This window comes from Bos taurus, chromosome 22 (genome assembly GCF_002263795.3).
Source record: "Bos taurus isolate L1 Dominette 01449 registration number 42190680 breed Hereford chromosome 22, ARS-UCD2.0, whole genome shotgun sequence".
Lineage (NCBI taxonomy): Eukaryota > Metazoa > Chordata > Mammalia > Artiodactyla > Bovidae > Bos > Bos taurus.
This window is the reverse complement of record NC_037349.1, coordinates 46,397,880-46,420,816: the sequence shown is the minus strand read 5'-3', so window position 1 is coordinate 46,420,816 and position 22,937 is coordinate 46,397,880. Positions and strand designations below refer to the sequence as shown.

The 22,937-nt window shown below is 44.2% G+C and overlaps 1 protein-coding gene across 6 annotated transcripts in view; it reads left to right on the top strand.

Annotated features, from left to right (window-relative positions):
• The window catches only part of CACNA2D3 (calcium voltage-gated channel auxiliary subunit alpha2delta 3), a 900,236-nt gene that overhangs the window by 397,708 nt on the left and 479,591 nt on the right, over window positions 1-22,937 (top strand). For all 6 annotated transcript variants that reach the window (XM_059879667.1, XM_059879666.1, XM_059879665.1 and 3 more), the window contains one exon: window positions 1,163-1,325. In XM_059879667.1, coding sequence (XP_059735650.1) covers window positions 1,163-1,325 — 163 coding nt within the window. The remainder of the gene's footprint in view (window positions 1-1,162; window positions 1,326-22,937) is intronic.

The following is a 22,937-nucleotide window of genomic DNA, read 5'->3' as shown; positions in this document are numbered from 1 at the left end:
TCACTGAATTATTTCCTCAGCTGTGTCTCAGCTGGAAGTGAGCCATCTGTGTTCTTCATTTCTGTTATGTATTTTTGATTTCTAGCATTTCATTCTGATAGTTCGTTAGAATATTTGTCTCTCTACTTATCTATCTCTTCTTACCTGTTTTCTACTTTTTCCAGTAATTCCCTTAGCATATTAATTACATTTGTTTTAAATTGCTGATCTGATAGTTATGACCACACCTGCCATCCACCATCTTGCAACACTGTGCAGCAGATAAGTGCCCAGTTTTTGGAAATAGACTATCTGTATTTTAATTCTCTTTCTGCTTCTCAGTGGTGTAATTTTTGACAACATACAGAAATTCTCTCTACCTCAATTTCTTCACTTGTGAATTGAAAATACTCTTAAAACCTAGTTCTTAGAGTTGTTAGAAGTGAATAAGTTAACAAATGAGAAGCACTTAGAATAGCAAATATGCTGCTGCTGCTGCTGCTAAGTCGCTTCAGTCGTGTCCGACTCTGTGCGACCCCATAGACGGCAGCCCACCAGGCTCCTCTGTCCCTGGGATTCTCCAGGCAAGAACACTGGAGTGGGTTGCCATTTCCTTCTCCAATGCATGAAAGTGAAAAGTGAAAGTGAAATCGCTCAGTGGTGTCCGACTCAGTGACCCCACGGACTGCAGCCTACCAGGCTCCTCCTTCCATGGGATTTTCCAGGCAAGAGTACCGGAGTGGGATGCCATTGCCTTCTCCAAGCAAATATGACTATCTAGCATATTATATATTTACTTAATTTTTGTTGTTTTCCAGTCTCCTTCTACTTAAAGTTCAGGTTATTAAGGGCAGAGTCAGTCTTCAAACTTTAAAGAATTGAAATGTTTTTGTGCAGTTTTCTCTATATTTATATAAGGAAATACTGAGAAGCTTCTTAAATTTGTTTTTCAAAAGTACTTAATGACACTGGGAAATATTTATCTAGTGCTACCATATTACACTAGTGCAGAAAGAGCCATAGATGGTGTGAAAGGCTTAAAGAGATTCTGTGACCAGAGTTAAGATTCACAAGTGTAGGGGATGGCCCACCCAGGTCAGCCATACTCAGGTCTGAGTTCACAGCCTTCTCCTCTAAGCCACATGTTGTGTGTTTTGTTTTGTTTTTTTACTTTCTCTTTCAGTATGAATATTTCAATGCCGTGCTAATAAATGAAAGGGACAAAGATGGGAACTTTTTGGAGCTGGGGAAGGAATTCATCTTAGCCCCAAATGACCATTTTAATAATCTGCCTGTGAACATCAGTCTGAGTGACGTCCAAGTGCCAACGAACATGTACAACAAAGGTAAGACTTACTGCTGCTGGTCTTTTAAGAGGGTGATGAGGGGAGGGTGTGAGGGACAGGGGTGGCTGGTTTGGGATAGTGTGCTTTTTTGAAAAATGCGGTTATAAGCCCAGTGTTTCAAGCATTGGCAGTATAGGTGAAGTGTGTGCCTCTTCTGCTTGAAGACTCTAGGCTTGCTTTCTGGTTCGTGTTGCATTAGGCCCTCTTAACTTGTAGTCCATAGATTGGCAAACTTTTCTTTAAAGGGCCAGATAATTAATAATTACTTAGACTTTGCAGGCCATAAAGCCTTTGTTGCAACTACTCAGCTCTGCTGTTTTGGCACAAAAGCAACCATAGGTAATATGTAAATCAGTAGATAATATATAAATTGACTGTGTTCTCAGAAAACATTTAAGCTACAAAACCAGTTAGCTACATTGGACCTGCGGTTTCTAGTGTACAGACCTTTTCTCTTCTTCCTCCCTTCCTTATGATGATTTTGAGGGTCTGGAGCTCCTGGTATTGCCATGGAGTTAGTTGTGGTTTGCCTGCAATGCTGGACACCCCGGTTCCATTCCTGTGTCGGGAAGATCCCCTGGAGAAGGGATAGGCTACCCACTCCAGTATTCTTAGGCATCCCTGGTGACTCAGTTGGTAAAGAATCCACCCGCAATGCAGGAGACCTGGGTTCGATCCCTGGGTTGGGAAGATCCCCTGGAGAAGGGAATGGCTACCCACTCCGGTATTCTGGCCTGGAGAGTTCCGTGGACTGCATAGTCTATGGATACACAAAGAATTGGACATGACTGAGTGACTTTCACTTAGAGTACAAAGCAGAATGAATCCTAATGAACCTCCATGTTTCCAGGCCTGTGTTCCTCAAATCCAGTTTTTTCATAGATTCTAGAGTTCTTTTCCCCAAATTCCCATATGCCCCTTTGAATTGGGATAATAGTAGCCAAGGATTGGGCTTTGGCAACAGATGACCGCTGGTTAGACTTTGAGTTCCACTTCTTACTGGCTGTGACCTTGAAAGGCTGAGACCACTTCCTTTCTTTAGACCTTAGTTTCCTTGTATCTAGGATATGGATAATAACTGTGTATACATCATGGGGTGTTGTAGGGATGAAACGCATGATGTGTCCAAAGGGGTTAACTGAGGATATCACCCTCCTCATCTTCACCATTACTGAGCAGGAGTTTGCTCTGCTTTGTCATACCAAGGAGGAGCCTAAGCAAAGAACTGTCTTCCCCCCAAAATAAATCAGGAAGCCATGGCATTTTTAAAGTAAAAATCGACTGTGTTATGTCCCATTGATATTTCAGAAATATTGGGATCTGGTTTCAGTATCTCAGGAATGCAGTGTGAAGAGAAGGCTTGGATCCTGCTCTTTCTCTTGCTGGCTCTATAATCCTCAGCAAGCAACTTTGCCTCCCTGAGGCTCAGTTTCCCTCTTTGTAAAATAGGGATAAGGGTACTGCCTCCTTTGGGGGGTTATTGTGAGAATATGAAATGATGCCTAAGCAGTCTCAGCTCAGCTGTTGCTCATAGAAAGTGCCTATTGCATCTTAGTTGTCATCATTATTATTGGGAAATAACATGAATATACATTTCTAAATTGTTTTAGGTTATTGTTTAAAGAATGTGGTCAGTGATTAAAGAACTTCCCACTCAGCATCTCTGAAGCATTCTTCTCATGCCTGTCGTTTGAGGTTCGATATCTAATATCTCCCTTTCCTAGTTGACCTGTTATCCATCCTTGATGTTCTGTGAGGCAATAACCTATCCATTAATTTTTTAAATTATTTATTTGTTTACTTATTATTATTTTTGGTTGCTCTGAGTCTTTGTTGCTATGCATGGGCTTTCTGTAGTTGCAGAGAGCAGGGCTTACTCTTTGTTGCAGTGCATGGGCTTCTCATTGTGGTGGCTTCTCTTGTTGAGGAACATAGGCTCTAGGGTGCATGGGCTTCAGTAGTTGTGGCACAGGGGCTCAGTAGGTGTGGTTCATGGGTTTAGTTTCTCCATGGCATGTGGAATCCTCCCAGACCAGGGATCTAACCCTATCCCTTGCACTGGCAGGCAAATTCTTATCCACTGTGACACCAGGGAAGTCCCATTAATTATTCTGATGGTTAATGGAGCCTCTGTGGTGAACCAGGTGCAGCCCCTTCCTTGAGAAGTTCACAGTGAACTTAGGGACCAGACGGGTAAAGAGATCATAGGATACTGTGTGTCATCTGCTGGCCACAGTTACTAAAAGCCCAAGACAGTGGGAGCTCTGAAGAGGGGGCCTGACCATTTGCTCCTGTGAGCAGCCACAAATTTGTCTTCATTATCTCTTATAGAAAATGATGTCAGTCCAAGTAGCCTTCAGTGGGCTGTGGATTGAACTATATCCTGTGACCTAATCTTCACTTTGGACTCTTCCTCAGAGAGCAAATTCCTAAGAATGCAAGCCTTAGAGAATTGAGCTTAGCTTTGTTAGGTGGAGTTTAATCCTTCAGAGGCATCCTGCCAGCTGAGAAGGAAACTACCTTTTGTACAATGAGGCTGTAAGGGAACCATCCTGTCAGCATTAAATGCATTCTCAATGGAAGAGGAAAAGTTCAGATTTTGCAGAGCAATTCCAGACGTAGAACAGCTCAGAATGATCTTTTAAAATACGGCAGCTGCTTGAAGGTTGCTTGAACTATTAGCACCATTATAGATATTTAATTGCACCTTGAGCCTTAAAGGTATTACTGTACCTTTCCATGGTGACAGCACATCAGGGACTAGCGCTGTCATTGATCACACAGACCGCAGGGCTTGCTAGGCAGAATCCAAATAGACAGTCAGATTCTTGAGTCATGGAGGTATATAATTTTGTTTAAAATCATCCTCAGCAGCCCTTATGGTGTCTGCCTACCACCAGCATTCAGATTCAGTGGTCCCCCAGCTAGGCTGTGGGTCATAGACTAAAGTTCCCTGTGTCTTGTTTCCACCAGGCAGTGAGTAAGCTGCCCAAGAAACAGAAGAGGAGACTTCGGGAAAATTCCTGTCTCATTGTACCTAATTCAAACCAGCCCCAAATAGTCATTTTTCTTTTCATGTTGCAGAGATGTATTTCATGTTTAGAGTGCCCTCCAGCTCAGATCTAGTTATTGATGACATGTACAAAAAACACATGCTCAAAGCTTGGTCACTAGCTGAGAAGTTCTTGGGTTAGAAATCTTGCCCCACTGAAGGAAACCAGTACAGGGGGCCATGCTCTCCTGGCAGCCTGAACCCCCATGTGCATGGAGCAGAGTGGTTCAATACTTGCGTATGCACTGCTGTATGCTGTGTTCCTGGGCATAACTTCTAGGCATAGATGAAACTTGCTGGTGAAATCCACCTCTTTTCTGTGGTCGGCCTTCTTTTTGCCTCTGGGGCTGGGCCTTTTGCGACCAGGCTGTTCAGCCAGGCCATTGTTCACCTCTGTGCTGGAGGTGCCTTTCTCGAAGGCACTGATAGAAAGTGCAGGTTCAAAGCTGCTGACATGACAGTAAACTGACCTACAAGCCACGAGAATTCAAAGAGCCATATTCCTGAAGTATTTAGAAATGTGCAACAGCTTCTTCCTGAAACTTCTTCAGCCGATGTTTGCTGAATGGCTCCTCTGGCATCTCCAGCCTACTAGTCTGGCTATACCTGTCAAGACATCTTTGGAGACTAGCTGCCCTTGCCTTTCAAAGCCCTGAAGAACTCCATATCCTCTATGAGTAAAGCAGGGTGAAGGATGCTTCTGTGAGAACTGAGGATAATTTGACAGTGGATTCAGATAAAGCTGAACTCTTGTAAGTAATTTCTGGGCTGAAGTGGTATAAAATTTACACAAGCACATATGTAGGTACGTGTACACATACGTACCTATTACATAATATATACGTGTGTGTGTATCTGGGTATGTGTGTTTGTATATGTGTATTTGAAAGAAATATGCTCTGCTGGTAAACTACCCCTTCATCCCTGTTGAGGTCCTTTGATGGACCAGACCCTGATGGTCTGGAGTGGACCAATAAGAAAGTAAAGGAGAGAGAAAGAGGCTGATATTCCTTGGTTTACACAGAAAGCCAATAAAGCCCCTTGACATGGGACTTGCTCTGTTCACGGAGGCCTCAGGCGCCCTCTCGATGGGGTGAAGACGCAGAGCACCTTCTCTAGAGGGTCTTAGAAGCCTGGGCAGGAAAGTGAACTCAGAGAGCCTCTGCACTCCAGGGGATCAGCCTGAAAGAGAGAGAGAGAGAGAGAGAGAGAGAAAGACAAGGGGACCAGAGCTCTGATGGAGCAAAGGTATTTTAATGAACATGATGTGGGCATATATACTGTCTTACAAGGTAGTTATTCTCAGCAAAGATAAAGATTAAAATTCCAGACTTACAAAACATAGGCAATCCATATTAAAGAGAGAGAGAGTTGTAAACAATCACTTATACCATATGGTTCACAAGAAGGAAGAGGGTACTTATCACCATATAGAAACACCAATGAAGGAAATGCCTGGATTCCTCAGCCCCCTGGAGAGGCTTGCCTCTCTCTTAATTCCTGAATATTCAGGAATTAATAAGGAACAGAGAATTCCTGACAGATCCAAACAGCACACAAGAGCCTCCTGTTAAATGCTTCCTGACACATCCCCACCTCTCACCTCTGTCTACCCACTTGAGAACCCCATTCATTCATTGAGTGTGCCTTTCTCTTTCCTCCATTATATCTTATAATTCACTCCATTTCTATTATCCCCGCCTCCTCCTTTATTGCTTTTCCAAATGCTTGTTCTTCAGAATCAGCTCAGTACAAACTCTTTAATTCCTTCACTCTTTTGTAGGTGACTTTGGTCCTTTGTTCCAGAAGTAAGTTCCACACGTTGTTTTCCTTCCGCATGTGGACTTCTCTGAGGGCAGGGGCCTTACTGATTTGGCCTGCCTGGTGCCCTCCCTTGCCCTGAGCACTGTGCTCTCTACATGGTGGAGTTTCCTCAATGGGCGAGGGAGGGAATGCCCCCGAGGCTGCCATGTTCTCATGGCATCTGCCAGCAGCAGAGACATACCCTGGCTAACTTACATGGAAAAGATACTATTTGAAAGGACATTGGGTGTCTCCCAGACTCTCCCAGAAGGCTACAGAATACAGTTTTAGACAGTGGTTGTGTGAGAGGACAGCCAGGGGCCAGAGCCACACCCAGAGGCAGCCTGGTGAGGACCACCTGCCACCATGGCTGACCCCATGTGTCTGTGACTGCATAAAATGGCTGTGTCTCATTTTCCACATTCAGAAACCAGTGGTGATAATCTCAGTGACCTTCTTAGGGGGTTGTGGTGATGATTTAACATTTAGAAGGCCACCCAGTACCTGAGCTTAGGCAAGTTTCTTTTTTTCCTCCAGTCCTCAGCATCCTTAGGCATAACAGTACTGAGCTGATAGAATTATCATGTATGAGGTAAGAATAATGCTTGTGTAGGTTGGGGTGCAGTGGCTAGCTCACTGACCTTGTCTCTTGTCACCTGCTGGAGGGGAAATAAGACCCATGTCATGGTGTCACAGTCAAATAGCACAGGAAGAGAGTCTGTATCTGATGAAGGCCAGTGCTTTCTACTGTGATTATCACTACATTAGCTTGTTTGATTCTTGTAAGCAGTGATGATTAACAAAGGAAGGATTTGAACTAAGAGGGAGTAACAAAAGGTTACATGTTCCCCAGCTGGTAGAGGCAGGATCAGAACCCAGCATTTTCATTAACTGTCCTTTCTGGACTACACGCCACCCCAGTGTCTAGGCTGAAGGTCTGTGAGCCATTTTTCTCAAGGTTGTCTATAAAGGGAAAAGGCAATACTCTAGCTCCCAAATATTTTTATTTTATTTATTTATTTTTTAAATATAAATTTATTTATTTTAATTGGATGCTAATTACTTTACAATATTGCATTGGTTTTGCCATACATCAACCTGAATCTGCCACGGGTGTACACGTGTTCCCCATCCTGAACCCCCCTCCCACCTCCCTCCCTGTACCATCCCTCTGGGTCATCCCAGTGCACCAGCCCCAAGCATCCTGTATCCTGCATTGAACCTGGACTGGCGATTCATTTCATATATGATATTATACATGTTTCAATGCCATTCTCCCAAATCATCCCACCCTAATATTTTTATTTTAATATTGGTTGAAATAGTGGTTGAAATCCAAAAACTAGAAATAGGTCAAAGTTCAGTTCAGTTCAGTCACTCAGTTGTGTCCAACTGTTTTCAGCCCCATGGACTACAGCACACCAGGCTTTCCTGTCCATCACCAACTCCAGGAGCTTGCTCAAACTCATATCCATTGAGTCAGCGATGCCATCAACCATCTCATCATCTGTCATCCCCGTCTCCTCCTGCCTTCAATCTTTCCCAGCATCAGGGTCTTTTCCAGTGAGTCAGTTTTTCCTATCAGGTGGCCAAAGCATTGGAGCTTCAGCTTCAGCATCAGTCCTTCCAATGAATATTCAGGATTGATTTTCTTTAGCATTGACCGGTTTGATCTCCTTGTCATCCAAGGGACTCTCAAGAGTCTTCTCCAACACCACAATTTAAAAGCATCAATTCTTCGGTGCTCAGCTTTCTTTATGGTACAACTCTCACATCCATACATGACTACTGGAAAAACCATAGCTTTGATTAGACAGACCTTGTTTGGTAAAGTAATGTCTCTGCTTCTTAATATACTCTCTAGGTTGGTCATAACTTTTCTTCTAAGGAGCAAACATCTTTTAATTCTATGGCTGCAGTCACCATCTGCAGTGATTTTGGAGCCCAAGAAAATAAAGTCTCTCACTCTTTCCATTTTTTTCCCATCTATTTCCCATGAAGTGATGGGACCAGATGCCATGGTCTTTGTTTTTTGAATATTGAGCTTTAAGCCAACTTTTTCACTCTCCTCTTTCACTTTCATCAAGAGGCTCTTTAGTTCTTCACTTTCTGCCATAAGGATGGTGTCATCTGCCTACCTGAGGTTATTGATATTTCTCCCAGCAATCTTGATTCTGGCTTGTGGTTCATCCAGCCCTGGATTTCTCATATTGTACTCTGTATATAAGTTGAATAAGCAGGGTGACAGTATACAACCTTGACATACTCCTTTCCCAATTTGGAACCAGTCCATTGTTCCATGTTTGGCTCTAACTGTTGCTTCTTGACCTGCATACAGATTTCTCAGGCGGCAGGTAAGGTGGTCTGGCATTCCCATCTCTTGAAGCATTTGCCACAGTTTGTTGTGATCCACACAGTCAAAGGCTTTGGCATAGTTAATAAATCAGAAGTAGATGTTCTCCTGGAATTCTCTTGCTTTTTCTATGATCCAACAGACGTTGGCAATTTGATCTCTGGTTCCTCTGCCTTTTCTAAATCCAACTTGAACATCTGGAAGTTCGCGGTTCATGTACTGTTGAATCCTCGCTTGGAGAATTTTCAGCATTACTTTGCTAGCGTGAGAGTTGAGTGCAATTGTGCAGTAGTTTGAACATTCTTTGGCATTGGAATGAAAACTGACTTTTTCCAGTCCTATGGCCACTGCTGAGTTTTCCAAATTTCCTGATATACTGAGTGTAGCACTTTAGCAGCAGCATCTTTAGGATTTGAAATAGCTCAACTGAAATTCCATCACCTTCATTAGGATTTTTTCATAGTGATGCTTCCTAAGGCCCACTTGACTTCAGACTCCAGTATGTGTGACTCTAGGTAAGTGATTACACCATCGTGGTTATGTGGTCATTAAGATCTTTTTTGTATAGTTCTTCTGTGTCTTGTCACCTTTTCTTAACATCGGCTTCTGTTAGGTCCATAGCGTTTCTGTCCTTTACTGTGCCCATCTCTGTGTGAAATATGCCCTGGTAGCTCTAATTTTCTTGAAGAGATCTCTAGTCTTTCACATTCTGTTGTTTTCCTCTATTTCTTTGCATTGATCACTGAGGAAGGCTTTCTTATCTCTCCTTGCTATTCTTTGGAACTCAGATTCAGATCTTTGCTTTTCTCCTTTGCCTTTAATTTCTCCTCTTTTCTCAGGTATTTGTGAGGCCTCCTCAGACAGCCATTCTGCCTTTCTGCATTTCTTTTTCTTGGGGATGGTCTTGATCTCTGCCTCCCATGCCATGTCACAAACCTCCGTCCATGGTTCTTCAGGCACTCTGTCTGTCAAATCTAATCCATGGAATCCATTTCTCACTTCTACTGTACGATCATAAGAGATTTGATTTAGGATTTGATTTAGACCTGAATGGTCTAAAATCAGGATTTTCCCTGATTTCTTCAATTTAAGCCTGAATTTAGCTATAAGGAGTTCATGATCTGAGCCACACTCAGCTCCCAGTTTTGTTTTTGCTGATTGTATAGTGCTTCTCCATCTTGGCTGCAAAGAATATAATCAATCTAATTTCAGTATTGACTATCTGGTGATGTCCAGTGTAGAGTCATATCTTGTGTTGTTGGAATGGGGTGTTTGCTATGACCAGTGTGTTCTCTTGGCAAAACTTTGTTAGCCTTTGCCCTGATTCATTTTGTACTCCAAGAAAAAGGCAATACTTTGGCTTCCAAATATTTTTATTTTAAAGTGATTGAGATCCAAAAACTGGAAATAGGCCAAATTTTGATTGTAAATGTCTGCTTGTATCTTTTCATGTGTTTGCTAAAGAACATGATTGGGCAGTTACCATGATTCTGTGTTTTTTAAAGGGTTTTCTCCTTTTTTATTGGATTTCTCTGATGACTCAGATAGTAAAGAATCTGTCTGCAATGCAGTAGACATGGGTTCGATCCCTGGGTCAAGAAGATCCCCTTGAGAAGGGAATGGCTACCCACTCCAGTATTCTTGCCTGGAGAAGTCCATGGACAGAGGAGCCTGAGGGCTACAGTCCGTGGGATTGCAAAGAGTCGGCCACAACTGAGCGACTTACACTTTCATTTTATTCTTGCATTTTCTTATTCCATTTTGCTTTCTGGCCCCCTCCTCCCCATACTGTGGTGTAATCATGATGCTATCAAGACAGAGGAAAGACATGATAAAAGTGGAAGAAAGAGGTGATGGCTTAGAAATGCGCCCATAGATAACATCATACACCAAAGATTGTATAATGTGGCTGGGGGTGAGAGGGGAGGGAAAGAATCCTCTAGCATGTCAGTGTTTTACACTCAAGCAGAAAAGAGGCAAAGATGGTAACATTTTTTTCCCAGCAATTTTAGGTTTAATATAGGAAAAATGCAAATTTTAGAAGTTCAGTTCAGTTCAGTTCAGTCGCTCAGTCGTATCCGACTCTGTGACCCCATGAATCGCAGCACGCCAGGCCTCCCTGTCCATCACCATCTCCCGGAGTTCACTCAGACTCACGTCCATTGAGTCGATGATGCCATCCAGCCATCTCATCCTCTGTCGTCCCCTTCTCCTCCTGCCCCCAATCCCTCCCAGCATCAGAGTCTTTTTCCAATGAGTCAGCTCTTCGCATGAGGTGGCCAAAGTACTGGAGCTTCAGCTTTAGCATCATTCCTTCCAAAGAACACCCAGGGCTGATCTCCTTTAAACTTTGGTATCATTTTACCACCTTGGCCTCATTTTCTTCCCTCTGCATCCCAATGAGGGAGGTTAGATGATTTTCTCATCTCCCTTTTTCAGATGAAGAAACTAAAGGTCAGGGAGGCCAAGCCCCATAGATAGGAAGATCCATGCCAAGGTGGACCTGGATTTTCTGATGAGGAGTTCACCTTACTTGGCTTCCTCTCTGAGTATGAGCTCTAAGAGGATGGGAACTTATTCTCACAGGTTTCTGGGACTCAGTTACTTCTGAGTCACCTTGGGATCTGGGAACTTTTGCCCAGGCTGAGAGGCTCCAATCCTGGACCCATCACCAGCCTTCCTTCTGAAGCTCGGATTCTTCCTGGGCCCTGCTCCCTGTAATGAGAACCCAGACCCTTCCCTGGCCAGGCTTCCTCTTCTCTCCATAATACCCAGTATCATGTTCCAGTGAGCTAAGGTCCCCACGTGAGCTGGGGAGAGGTGCTGACTCACCTAGTATTTGCATATCAGCCCTGCATATCCTTGATGCGAGAAATACAAAGGTTCTGGTCATCTTCTTGGGTCAGAAAGTGGGACATAGCAGGGAGGAGAGGCAGAATATTGCCTGTAAGTATTTGCTCATCTACTCCTTCATTCTTTTCTTATTTCATTCATTGATCAAATGTCGACTGTGCTGAGCTCTAGAGATATGTCCACAACATATCTTGACAAACTTGGGCCCTGCTCCTTGAGCAAAGGGGAGAAATGGATGCTGAACAAGTCATGATCAGGTAAATTCAAGGCAGGATATGATACTCAGTGACTTGTAGCAGGGGCTGGGCCTGGGCCTGCAGCTTCAAGAAGGGCCTCCCTGAGAAGAGGTAGAGAGGAAGGAATTAGGCAGGCAGGGCATGGTTGGGAGGGAAGCGTGTCCAGCATAAGAAGTAAACAGTGAGCAGGTGTTGGCAGGGGCAAGGGGGGCAGCGAGTTGGGGGACTGGACACTAACAGTGAGAAAGTGTGGTGTCTTTTGGGTTTGTTGTGGGGAATAGTCAGAAACATTAGGCTATGGGGTCTGAAAGGGCTGGCTAGGTGGTGAGAGGCGGTGAAAGTCATCAGAAGCTTGTGGAAACTGGGACAGGTAAACTATGGTTGAGAGCTTTTCTGGGAAGAGGTCTGTGGAGGAATACTAGGCTCAGACACTGAGGGAGAGGGAATAAAGGCGAGGAGGAGGAGTTCAGGGCCTGGTTTGGAGAAGACCTAAGGGAGAGGAATGGTGTGCAGCCCAGAATGGATGGTGAAGATGCAAGCCCTCGGGTCTGAGGCCCCAGAGAATGAGCCTCCAGCAAGACCATCAGCTCCACCAGGGCAGAGACCTTCTCAGTATTCTCTGGTGACTTTCCAGCCCCAGCATGGTACCTTTCACCTAGTAGGTTCTCAATAAATACTTATTTCCAGGTGAGCAAATGAATGAAGGGAGCAATTTAGAAAAACTTCTCACTTAGTTCTTGCACAGATGAAGAAAAGATGCTGGAAATAGCTCTCAGTCTCGATTCCCTTTCCTCCACTGGTGATGGAGAGCCTGGGAGAGAGTCGTTGGCTGGCAGAGGTGGGGTGAGGTATGAATGGCAGGACGGGGCTTTCCTTGTCTAGACATCCTAAGCGATTGCCCAGTGAGGGCATCATGGACTGTAAGCTCCCCTGTATGGGGGGCCTGGCCCCTGAAAATGAACACAGGTCCAGGAAAAGGGAGACTTATAACTGTCACTGCAGAGCTTGAGAAACCAGCTAGTCTGTTACAATCCAGCAGGTTCTTCTGAAAAGCCCAGGGAAGGGGAAGGTCTCGCCCAGTGGACATGAGTCCAGGGCTGCCATAGGGATGAGCAGGATTCCTGGGTTTGCGTTTGTCAGATGTCTCAACCTATTTTTCAGATGTTGGATTTGATAAAATGCAAAATGCATTTTGCCAAGCACTTTCCCCCTTAATTACATGTGTATATTTTAAGGGAAATTTAATCCATATGTTTCTGATTCGTTTACACGGAAATCATTAAGATGTTTTCTAGGAGAAATTTGATGTGCAAGAAGGCCTATGAACCTTTTTAAAGCCTATGTTTAAAATTTCTTTCTTTTTTGTTTCTTTTCCCTTTGCTTGTGTGTGTGTGTGAGAGAGAGGGAGGGAGAGGGAGGGAGAGAGAAAGAGGGAAAGTGACTCCAGGCTATCAGAAACAAATATGGACTCCTAAATTGTTTGTTTTCTCCTTGGAATTCAGAGCTGAACATTGGGAGTAGGCTAGACTCCTGCTTTTACATCTGTTTCCAGCACTAACTGTATGCGATGGTCCTGTGGCCATAAGAGTCATGATGAAAAGATCAGACATACACTACACACACTGCTTCATTCGCAAGAAGGACATCACGTGGCCTTTTGGTATCTGCAGTCCCCTGCAGGCCAAATGAATGTCCCCAACCCTGTGTCATCAGTGCAAGCATGACAAGAGTGTTTGGCCAGATACACAGAAGATAATGCTACTGAAGTAACCCCACAGTTGTCATTCAAAAGTATTCATTGTTTTTCTCTTCTGGTTTGGAAATTATATTTTTATGTCACAGAGTAACTATCTCTGTATTAAAATTCACCATTTGGGTGGTGGTTGAGTTCAGGTTCTTTTGGCAGTTTCTTCACAGTTCTGACTATGTGTGTGTGTGCATAGCACAAACAGGTCTGTGAAGATGTGTACATGTGTACACGTAGGTGGGGTCTCTCTAATCCCTATCATCTCAGAGGTGGTGTTAGTGAAAGAAGGATGTCCTTTAGCTCACTGTGCCCTCTCTTTAGGCTTATGTTCCACACAGATGTTGCACTTGTTGAATGAATAAATGAACGAATGGAGTGAATGAGCTGATTACTTATTGAGAGGCATGTTCTGCACTGAGCGTTTTAGCTATAGTATCTCACCACTACTCAATGTGTTGCAGTCAGCAAGTAAGGATTGCCATCCTTCAGAACCTCCTGTGAGACAATTCCAAAACCAATCTCCCACACTCCGTTCTAGAGTCAGGTCTAGCATGTTAAATGGGGTGAAACTCAAATGTATGACTATTGGTGCTGGTGGATGGTTTCCTGCAAAGCAAATGAGAAGGAGTTTATACCTCCCAACTAAGACTCTCTGAAACACTTTCCTGTCCCTTTGGTTCCCTTTCACCCTGGTACTGACCTGTATAGTCCCCATCATCCCTTCCCTGGTTTGTCTCCAGGCTTTTTCCAGAACCCTCAAGGAGGCGCTGGAGTGTGGCAGGCTTGGACTTGCTTCGAACTTCTGTGAGTGCCTGTTCAGTGGATTGGGAAAAAAGCATTTCATGCTCTGAGTGTCTCCCCATCTGTAAGGTGTGAACAGTCTTCTTGGGCATTAGAGGAGATAATGGTATAGGCACAGCACAGCGCCTGGACCTTGGGACACTTGATTGGCACACACTGACTTCTTACTCCAAACTATCTCCAACTCCCTGCTCCCGGAGGGAGAGGACTGGAATTTCCATGAGGCTCTGCCCAAGCCGGGCACACACATGCCCTTCCCTTCAGCAGTGTTTGTAGGAAGAAATGCAAACATTCACAAACAGATGCTGGTTCCTGCCCTCTTTCACTGGCCTTCCTTTTCTTCCTCCTCTAGTTCATGAGACCAGGACTTGACTTCTTGAATGCCTACCCCTGGGCCATGCCATCATGGATGGTATGATCACTTACCTAGAACCAGACATCCTGGAGTTTGAAGTTAAGTGGGCATTAGGAAGCATCACTATGAACAAAGCTAGTGGAGGTGATGACATTCCAGCTGAGCTACTTCTAATGCTAAAAGTTGATGCTGTGAAAGTGCTACACTTAATATGCCAGCAAATTTGGAAAACTCACAGTGGCCACAGGACTGGAAAAGGTCAGTTTTCATTCCAATCCCAAAGAAAAACAATGCCAAAGCGTGTTCAAACTACCGCACAATTGCACGCATCTCACACGCTAGCGAAGTAATGCTGAAAATTCTCCCAAAGCAATTTATAGATTCAATGCAATCCCTATCAAGCTACCAACAGTATTCTTCATAGAGCTAGAACAAATAATTTCATAATTTGTATGGAAATACAAAAAAACCTCGAACAACCAAAGCTATCTTGAGAAAGAAGAATGGAACTGGAGGAATCAACCTATCTGACTTCAGGCTCTACTACAAAGCCACAGTCATCAAGACAGTATGATACTGGCACAAAGACAGAAATAGAGATCAGTGGAACAAAATAGAAAGCCCAGAGATAAATCCACGCACCTATGGACACCTTATCTTTGACAAAGGAGGCAAGAATATACAATGGATTAAAGACAATCTCTTTAACAAGTGGTGCTGGGAAAACTGGTCAACCACTTGCAAAAGAATGAAACTAGAACACTTTCTAATACCATACACAAAAATAAACTCAAAATGGATTAAAGATCTAAACGTAAGACCAGAAACTATGAAACTCCTGGAGGAAAACATAGGCAAAACACTCTCTGACATACATCACAGCAGGATCCTCTATGACCCACCTCCCAGAATATTGGAAATAAAAGCAAAAATAAACAAATGGGACCTAATTAAACTTAAAAGCTTCTGTACAACAAAGGAAACTATTAGCAAGGTGAAAAGACAGCCTTCAGAATGGGAGAAAATAATAGCAAATGAAGCAACTGACAAACAACTAATCTCAAAAATATACAAGCAACTCCTACAGCTCAATTCCAGAAAAATAAATGACCCAATCAAAAAATGGGCCAAAGAACTAAATAGACATTTCTCCAAAGAAGACATACAGATGGCTAACAAACACATGAAAAGATGCTGAACATCACTCATTATCAGAGAAATGCAAATCAAAACCACTATGAGGTACCATTTCACACCAGTCAGAATGGCTGCTATCCAAAAGTCTACAAGCAATAAATGCTGGAGAAGGTGTGGAGAAAAGGGAACCCTCTTACACTGATGGTGGGAATGCAAACTAGTACAGCCACTATGGAGAACAGTGTGGAGATTCCTTAAAAAACTGGAAACAGAACTGCCTTATGATCCAGCAATCCCACTGCTGGGCATACACACTGAGGAAACCAGAAGGGAAAGAGACACGTGTACCCCAATGTTCATCACAGCACTGTTCATAATAGCCAGGACATGGAAGCAACCTAGATGTCCATAGCAGATGAATGGATAAGAAAGCTATGGTACATATACACAATGGAGTATTACTCAGCCATTAAAAAGAATACATTTGAATCAGTTCTAAAGAGGTGGATGAAACTGGAGCCTATTATACAGAGTGAAGTAAGCCAGAAAGAAAAACACCAATACAGTATACTAACACATATATATGGAATTTAGAAAGATGGTAACAATAACCCTGTATACGAGACAGCAAAAGAGACACTGATGTATAGAACAGTCTTATGGACTCTGTGGGAGAGGGAGAGGGTGGGAAGATTTGGGAGAATGGCATTGAAACACGTATACTATCATGTATGAAACGAGTCGCCAGTCCAGGTTCAATGCAGGATGCTGGATGTTTGGGGCTAGTGCACTGGGACGACCCAGAGGGATGGTATGGGGAGGGAGGAGGAAGGGGGGTTCAGGATGGGGAAAAAAAAAAAGAAAACTCTCCAAGCAAGGATTCAGCAGTACATGAACCAAGAACTTCCAGACGTTTAAGCTGGATTTAGAAAAGGCAGAGGAACCAGAGATCATAGGATCTTTGAGTATGTTTTTATTTTTTAGTGTCTTTTCTTTCAGAATAATAGAAATCAGGATAAAGTGAAGTCACTCACTTGTGTCCAACTCTCTGTGACCTCATGGACTATACAGTCCATTGAATTCTCCAGGTCAGAATACTGGAGTGGGTAGTCGTTTCCTTCTCCTTGGGATCTTCCAACCCAGGGATCAAACCCAGGTTTCCTGCAGAGCAGGCAGATTCTTTACCAGCTGAGCCACCAAGGAAGTGTAAGAATACTGTAGTGGGTAGCCTATACCTTCTTGTGGGGATTTTCCCAACCCATGAATGGTACCAGAGTCTCCTGCATTGCAGGCAGATTCTTTACCAGCTGAGCTACCAGGGAAGCCCATAAATGAGGCTGGAGGCTCGCAATTGTTAGAAGTTGATTCTAGGCTTTGTTGTTGTTTGATCTCTCAGTTGTGTCCAACTGTTTGCGACCCCATGAATGGCAGCAAGCCAGGCTTCCCTATCTTTCACTCTCTCCTGAAGTTTGCTCAAACTCATGTCCATTGAGTTGGTGACGCCATCCAACCATCTCATCCTCTATTGACCCCTTCTCTTCCTGCCTTAATCTTTCTGAGCATTAAGGTTTTTTCCAATATGTTGGCTCTTCGCATCAGATGGCCCAAGGTATTGGAGCTTCAGCTTCTGCATCCATCCTTCTAATGAATATTCAGGGTTGATTTACTTTAGGATTCACTGTTTTGATCTCCTTGCTGAGTCTAGGCTAGAAGAGTTCTAAAACGAGGGACCAGAGCAGTAAAAGATAATGTAGAAATGATAAGTAACAGTGTTTTGTTTTGTTTTCCAACCTGGTGTCTTGTTAACATCTGTGAAATGTCACAGTAAATAGCAGAGAGTCAGAGTTTGTAAGTGATGTATTATTCTTTTCCTGTTTGATAATTTAGAGGAAATTGAAGGTCATTCCCATGCTAACATCACATGTAGGCACTTCCTTTCTGATCTGTATTTTGATTGGGAGGGAGGGACCATCTTCAGCACTCTGGAAATGACAGCAGTGAATGTTGCAGCCTGGGCTGACAGTCAGATGTGTTCCAGTGAGGAAAATAGTTAAGAACTGTTATACCATAGGTCCCTCAAAATAAGAAAGGGATTGCTTTGCTGAGGGAATGCAGATAGGGCTTCACAATTTTGGGCAAACAGGGGAGACTTGCAGACAGTCCTGCATTTGACCCCAGGCCTCCTCAGCAGCTCTTGGCAGGGTGTGCTGGGTTGGTGGGGGGGCTTGTTCAAGGGCCTGGAGTCTGAGTGTGAGTGTGGTATGTGCTTGTTGCCTTGATGCTGACCCGTACAGCCACAAGGGCTTAGGCTTTGCTGTTGCTCATCTGTCAAGCAGCCATTACGGTGTCATTATGGTAGCAACTATCTATAGGGTTTATGAGAATGAAATGAAATGATGTGTATTAAATCTTTAGCCCTGTGGGTAATGTGTGGTAAGAGCTTCCTAAGAGCCACCTTTGTTAGTCCTGTTATAAGTGAAAAGCCCACAATGGCATAGACTATGGCTGGGAGTAGCTATGAGAATGAACAAAGTTAACATTCTTTTTCCTCTTGCACATTGGAAACTCTTTTATCATTGGAGTTTTACACCAAGAAACTCCATGAACAGAAAGTTGAGTGGAGCCAGGGTTGCTTGGGCATGGGAAGCCCATGAATGTCTTCTGCAGGCAGCCAATCCCTGATATCTTCACCGTGTTCGTCATGATTGGATTGAGATGGGGACAGCTCTTTGTGTTCATGCCCTGCTGCTGGGCTGCTGAGAGCCTTGGTGGTGTTGTCAGTTAAATGCTGTAGTGTTTAAAATAGCACTCTTTGCTTTCCTTATGTATGGGGCCCAGGGCTCTCAGAAGTGTTGGAGGGCCTCAGCTGTTTGGTAAGCCTCCTCTTGTAGGGGAGGGGGGAGTAAAGGAAATCTTCCTTTTCACTTCTCATTTTCTTTCCTCTCTTCCTAGCTCCAAGCTTATGGATTCTTCTATCCAGAACACACCAGACATTGACCTTGGAGACACTCACTTGTGTATTAGTCCACCTATATCCCTTTCTCTCAGTTTCCTTTCTTTGTGGTGGTTATGACTTGTAAGCACAGTATGATCTAATACAATACAATTCTACCTACAACTCAGTGAAGTAGAAACAATTATTATTCCAATTTTACAGATGAGAAAACTGAGGCGTAGAGACTTGCTTATCGTGACTCATCTCACAAAACAGGAAAGTCAGCACTGCACCCCTAACACTGACTTTAGCCCTGCCTGGATACCTTGCTTGTTTAGACTGTCCTTCATGCCACTGCTGTATCCACTGCCCTGTGGCTATGCCGAAATGTTCGGATAGCTGTGTCAGACCTGCTTATATACACACTTCTTATGTGAGGCAAATGGAAAGCCCTGTTTTTGCCAAACGGTGCTATTTTCTCCCCACGGCATGAAAATCTATCATAAATGAAAACTTACCTTATTTTGCATAAATTCTCAGTCTCTTTCCATGATCAGAATAAATGTTGCAGCAGGAAGTCTTTTTAAAAATATAAAGCATATTCTGCATCAGAATATCAATGCATCCCAGTGGCTCATGTGGAGGATATTTCTGTCAGATATGAGGCAGTTCCACATTTAATCCTGCAAACCTGCAGTACCAAAATACATAAGAGAGCAGTGAGTAAGGAGATAGTGGTTCAACATGCAAAAAAGGCTCTTTGTCTCAGCAGGATGGTCACTGCAGTAGGTTTAGGAGAAGTGAATTCTTCCCCTGTAGGGACCGGACTGGCATTCACAGAGCTGGATTCTAGGGACACCACTATCATGCATTTATTTAATAGATGTTCATAGAGTGCCTCTGGTGTTGCAGAGATAGGCATTATGGGTGGTGATGAATGTTCAGACACTGCCCGTGCTCTCATGATTATGGACAGACAGGGACCAATCACACCACTGAGCATTTAATGCAACCAGAAGAAATGAAGTGGAGAGGGCTGTGGTCCAGTGAGAGTATGTTCCAGAGCATCTCAGCCTGTGCCAGGGGTGAACCAGGTGTGAGGGGCAGCCACGGTCAGAGGATGTTTTCCTGAGGAGCATGAGCTTGTCTGATGCCTGAGGAAGGGTAGGAAATACTTAAGCCTAGAGCTGGGGCGAGCTGGGAATATCACACAAAGAGATCACATTGCACGGGATGTAGGTAAGCAGTCCTGGAAAAAATGTTTTAGAATGAAATACAGGAAGGAGGTGCTATGTAAAATCTGTCACTCTTGACAGTCCATGGTGTCCATGAGATATTCAAGAAACTGGAGTTTCTATCAGAGAGAAAGCTGTTTCATAGTATGAGACAGCTTTGCCCAAACTTATTTGATTAGGGTGTCCTTTTATCTTAGAAGAGCCACTAACCTTTCAGAAGGCGTTGTTGTTTCTGGGACCCAAAAACTCAGAACTGTAGTTCCGTGTGTTCCGGTGATCGGCCTCCAAGATATGCCAGTACGTGACAGAGGAAAAGGTGAGGATGAAAAAGAAGATACATAGTGACTGCATGAGTGTGTGTGTGTGAAGGGCACATGTGAATGCTGAGTATACTGATCACTTCTGGAGCGATACACAGGAAGCTGAAGTGCCTACTTTCCACTTGCTACCCTTCTGTTCAGTTTGAATGTAGTGTCATGAATGTGTTGATTTTTTAGGAATTAAAAGAACAAACGAACTTGATTCACAAAAGCCACTTATCTAAAATGCTTTCCAGGCACACATCTATTCAATGAAAGGAAGCACATCCGTGTGTTCACTGCTGATGGCCTTCCAGTTGTCAGTCCTTTCAGCGTGTTGTGGATGTGGCTGACAGTGGTTTTGCTGAAGGTGGGAGGACCATGAGAAAGTGGACTCTGTCTTCACTGGAGATGGTATTTAGTGTCATCTGTCCTTATGGTGACAGCAGTTATTTTCATACAAATGGTGTTTGCCAGGAAAAAGAGAATCCGTTTCCTTGTAAAGGGATTCCATGATGCTCCAATCACCTGCTGTTGGGTATCAAGACATGGGGGCGCCCTACCTCAACTATGGAGAATATTCTGCACTTGGAAAAGAGTATGTCACTGCTTCCTGGAGTTACACGGAAAAGCATGACTAGAAGTTAGGTTTTCTAGTCTCCAGCCAAAGGCAGGCGGCCAGGTACTTTTGCTGTGCTCTCATTGGCAGTCTCTGGTACCTTGCAAGGGGGTTTCAATGAAGCAGCTGTTCCTGAGCCTCACTGGACCCTCTGGAGGTGAGGGGTCGTCTCCCGGAGGCCCGAGGCTCAGGCGTCTGGTCCCTTCTGCTCTGCCCCCTGTTTCAGGCCCCCTCCTTATGCCTGGCTTGTCTCCAGCACCTAAGAGTGGCTGGCAGGGCAGGGGTCTGCGAGGATGGGGCACTCACTCGCCAGGGCTTACCGCTTCCTCTGTGTGCCTGCTTGTGAAGGCTGTCAGAGTAGTGTTGTTGTTTTGTTGTCTCTTTTTAAAAAGCTTGTCTCTGTAGTTTCCTCGGTTTTGTTGTTAGCACCTGTCTCAAGATCCTTCCCCATTAGTCACTCATCAGTGGAATATCTCTCTTTTGAGACATAATATCCCTATATGTTAATTTATAAGGATTTTATTCTTTTCCTGTTTTCCAGTTTATTCTCCTTTCAAAGGAGATTTGGAATGGGTATACTGAAGGTAGCCAGATCAACATTGTTCCTGCCCCCACACCAGGCCAGATAGTCTTTTCTTCTTTTGTCCTTCTTGCTCTGCCCTCTTGTGTACTGAGTCCAGCAAACAGCTGAGTGATAATCATATTCTTTCATCCTAAAGGCACTGTTTTTTTAGTATAGTGTGGGGCTACTGTGTTGAATGAAAAGAAGGATACTAAATAACAGAACTGTCAGTTTTATGAGTAAGAAACACTAAACTCACAGAGATTGTTGTGTTCACTTTTTTTGAGGGAAAAACCCAGCAGATATTAACATAAAATCCACTGAGACATTCATGTCTCTGAAAGGATAACAGTAATTAATTAGAACAGCAGCCGTTGTGTTTGCGCTTAAAAAGGTTGGGGAGGTGTAGTGGTGAGTGCTTCATCCTCACGGTCTCCCTGTATGCCCTCAGCACCCCCATGAGCAGGAAAGGGTCAAATCTGGGGGGTCAGTGGATGGGCTCTGAAACCAGACAGCCTGAGTTAGAATCAGAGTGCCACCACTCAGCTGTGTGTGATTTCAGTCAAAATGCTTAGCCACTCCATGTCTCAGGGGAGAATAACTGTACCCAACTCAACAGGTGGAGTTTAGAGGAGGGTGCTTGATTAGAGAGAGAAAGATACTTAGGCATAGAGAAGGCTCATAAAGTCTTAGTCACCATTATTTCCATTGCTCACCCATTTTGTTGATGAGGAAACTGAGGCTCAGGGAGGTTAAGTTACTCATCCAAGTCTGAATTCAGACCCAGGTCTGCCTGATTCCCATGACAGTTGCCTTATTAATGAGCAACGAGAGCCTCCCAGAAGACGGGTCCTGGGAGAAGCCAAGCACGCAGATTGTTCCTCATTTACGATGAGGGTCAGCCTGATTATAACCTGATTAGAAAGTCTCCATGGCTAGTTCTTAATGGCAGTTCCTGCTGCCCAGACCACCCTCCAGCTAGGAAGCATTGGTGTGGCTAAATCAGGGGCTGAAATATTGAAACAACGAGTTTCCTTGATGACTAGCCAGTGCTCCAAGGCCCCCTCCCCAGTGCCCCTTGTCCACCCCAGTATCTCCTCACAACTAAGAGTTTGGCGTTGTAGGTGGGTCCTACTCGGGGGCTGAGTTTGGTGTGCATAATAGCTGCTCAGCATGTGCCATATAGGCTGTAGACCCTAAGAACTGCCTAGTGCTGCATCCTGTTGGCTATAATGTAACAAGGCAGTGACCTCAGAGTGGGTAAATGTGTCTGCCCCCTGATGGTCTGATTCTCCTCTGAGCTGCATCCTGAGAACCTCACAGTGGGCACAGGCTTTCTGTCTTCTCACTCCTGATTCACTCCATGGCCTCAGCTCTATATTTCTCCAGCTCTGCCACTCCAGGTCTGCACACTTTGGGAGCTGGCTGAGGAGACCTTCTGGGGCTTTCTTATGGCCAGTGGGCCAGGACCCCACTTGGCCCAGGAATGAGCATAGGGTTGCCCCAGACATCCTAGCAGAGAGCAATGAAGATGGCTGTGTACACCCCAGCCTTGTATCCCTCAGAATCCTTGGGGTTCTCATTTTGGGGGAGGGAGGGTAGAAATTCCTGACATCCTTCTAACA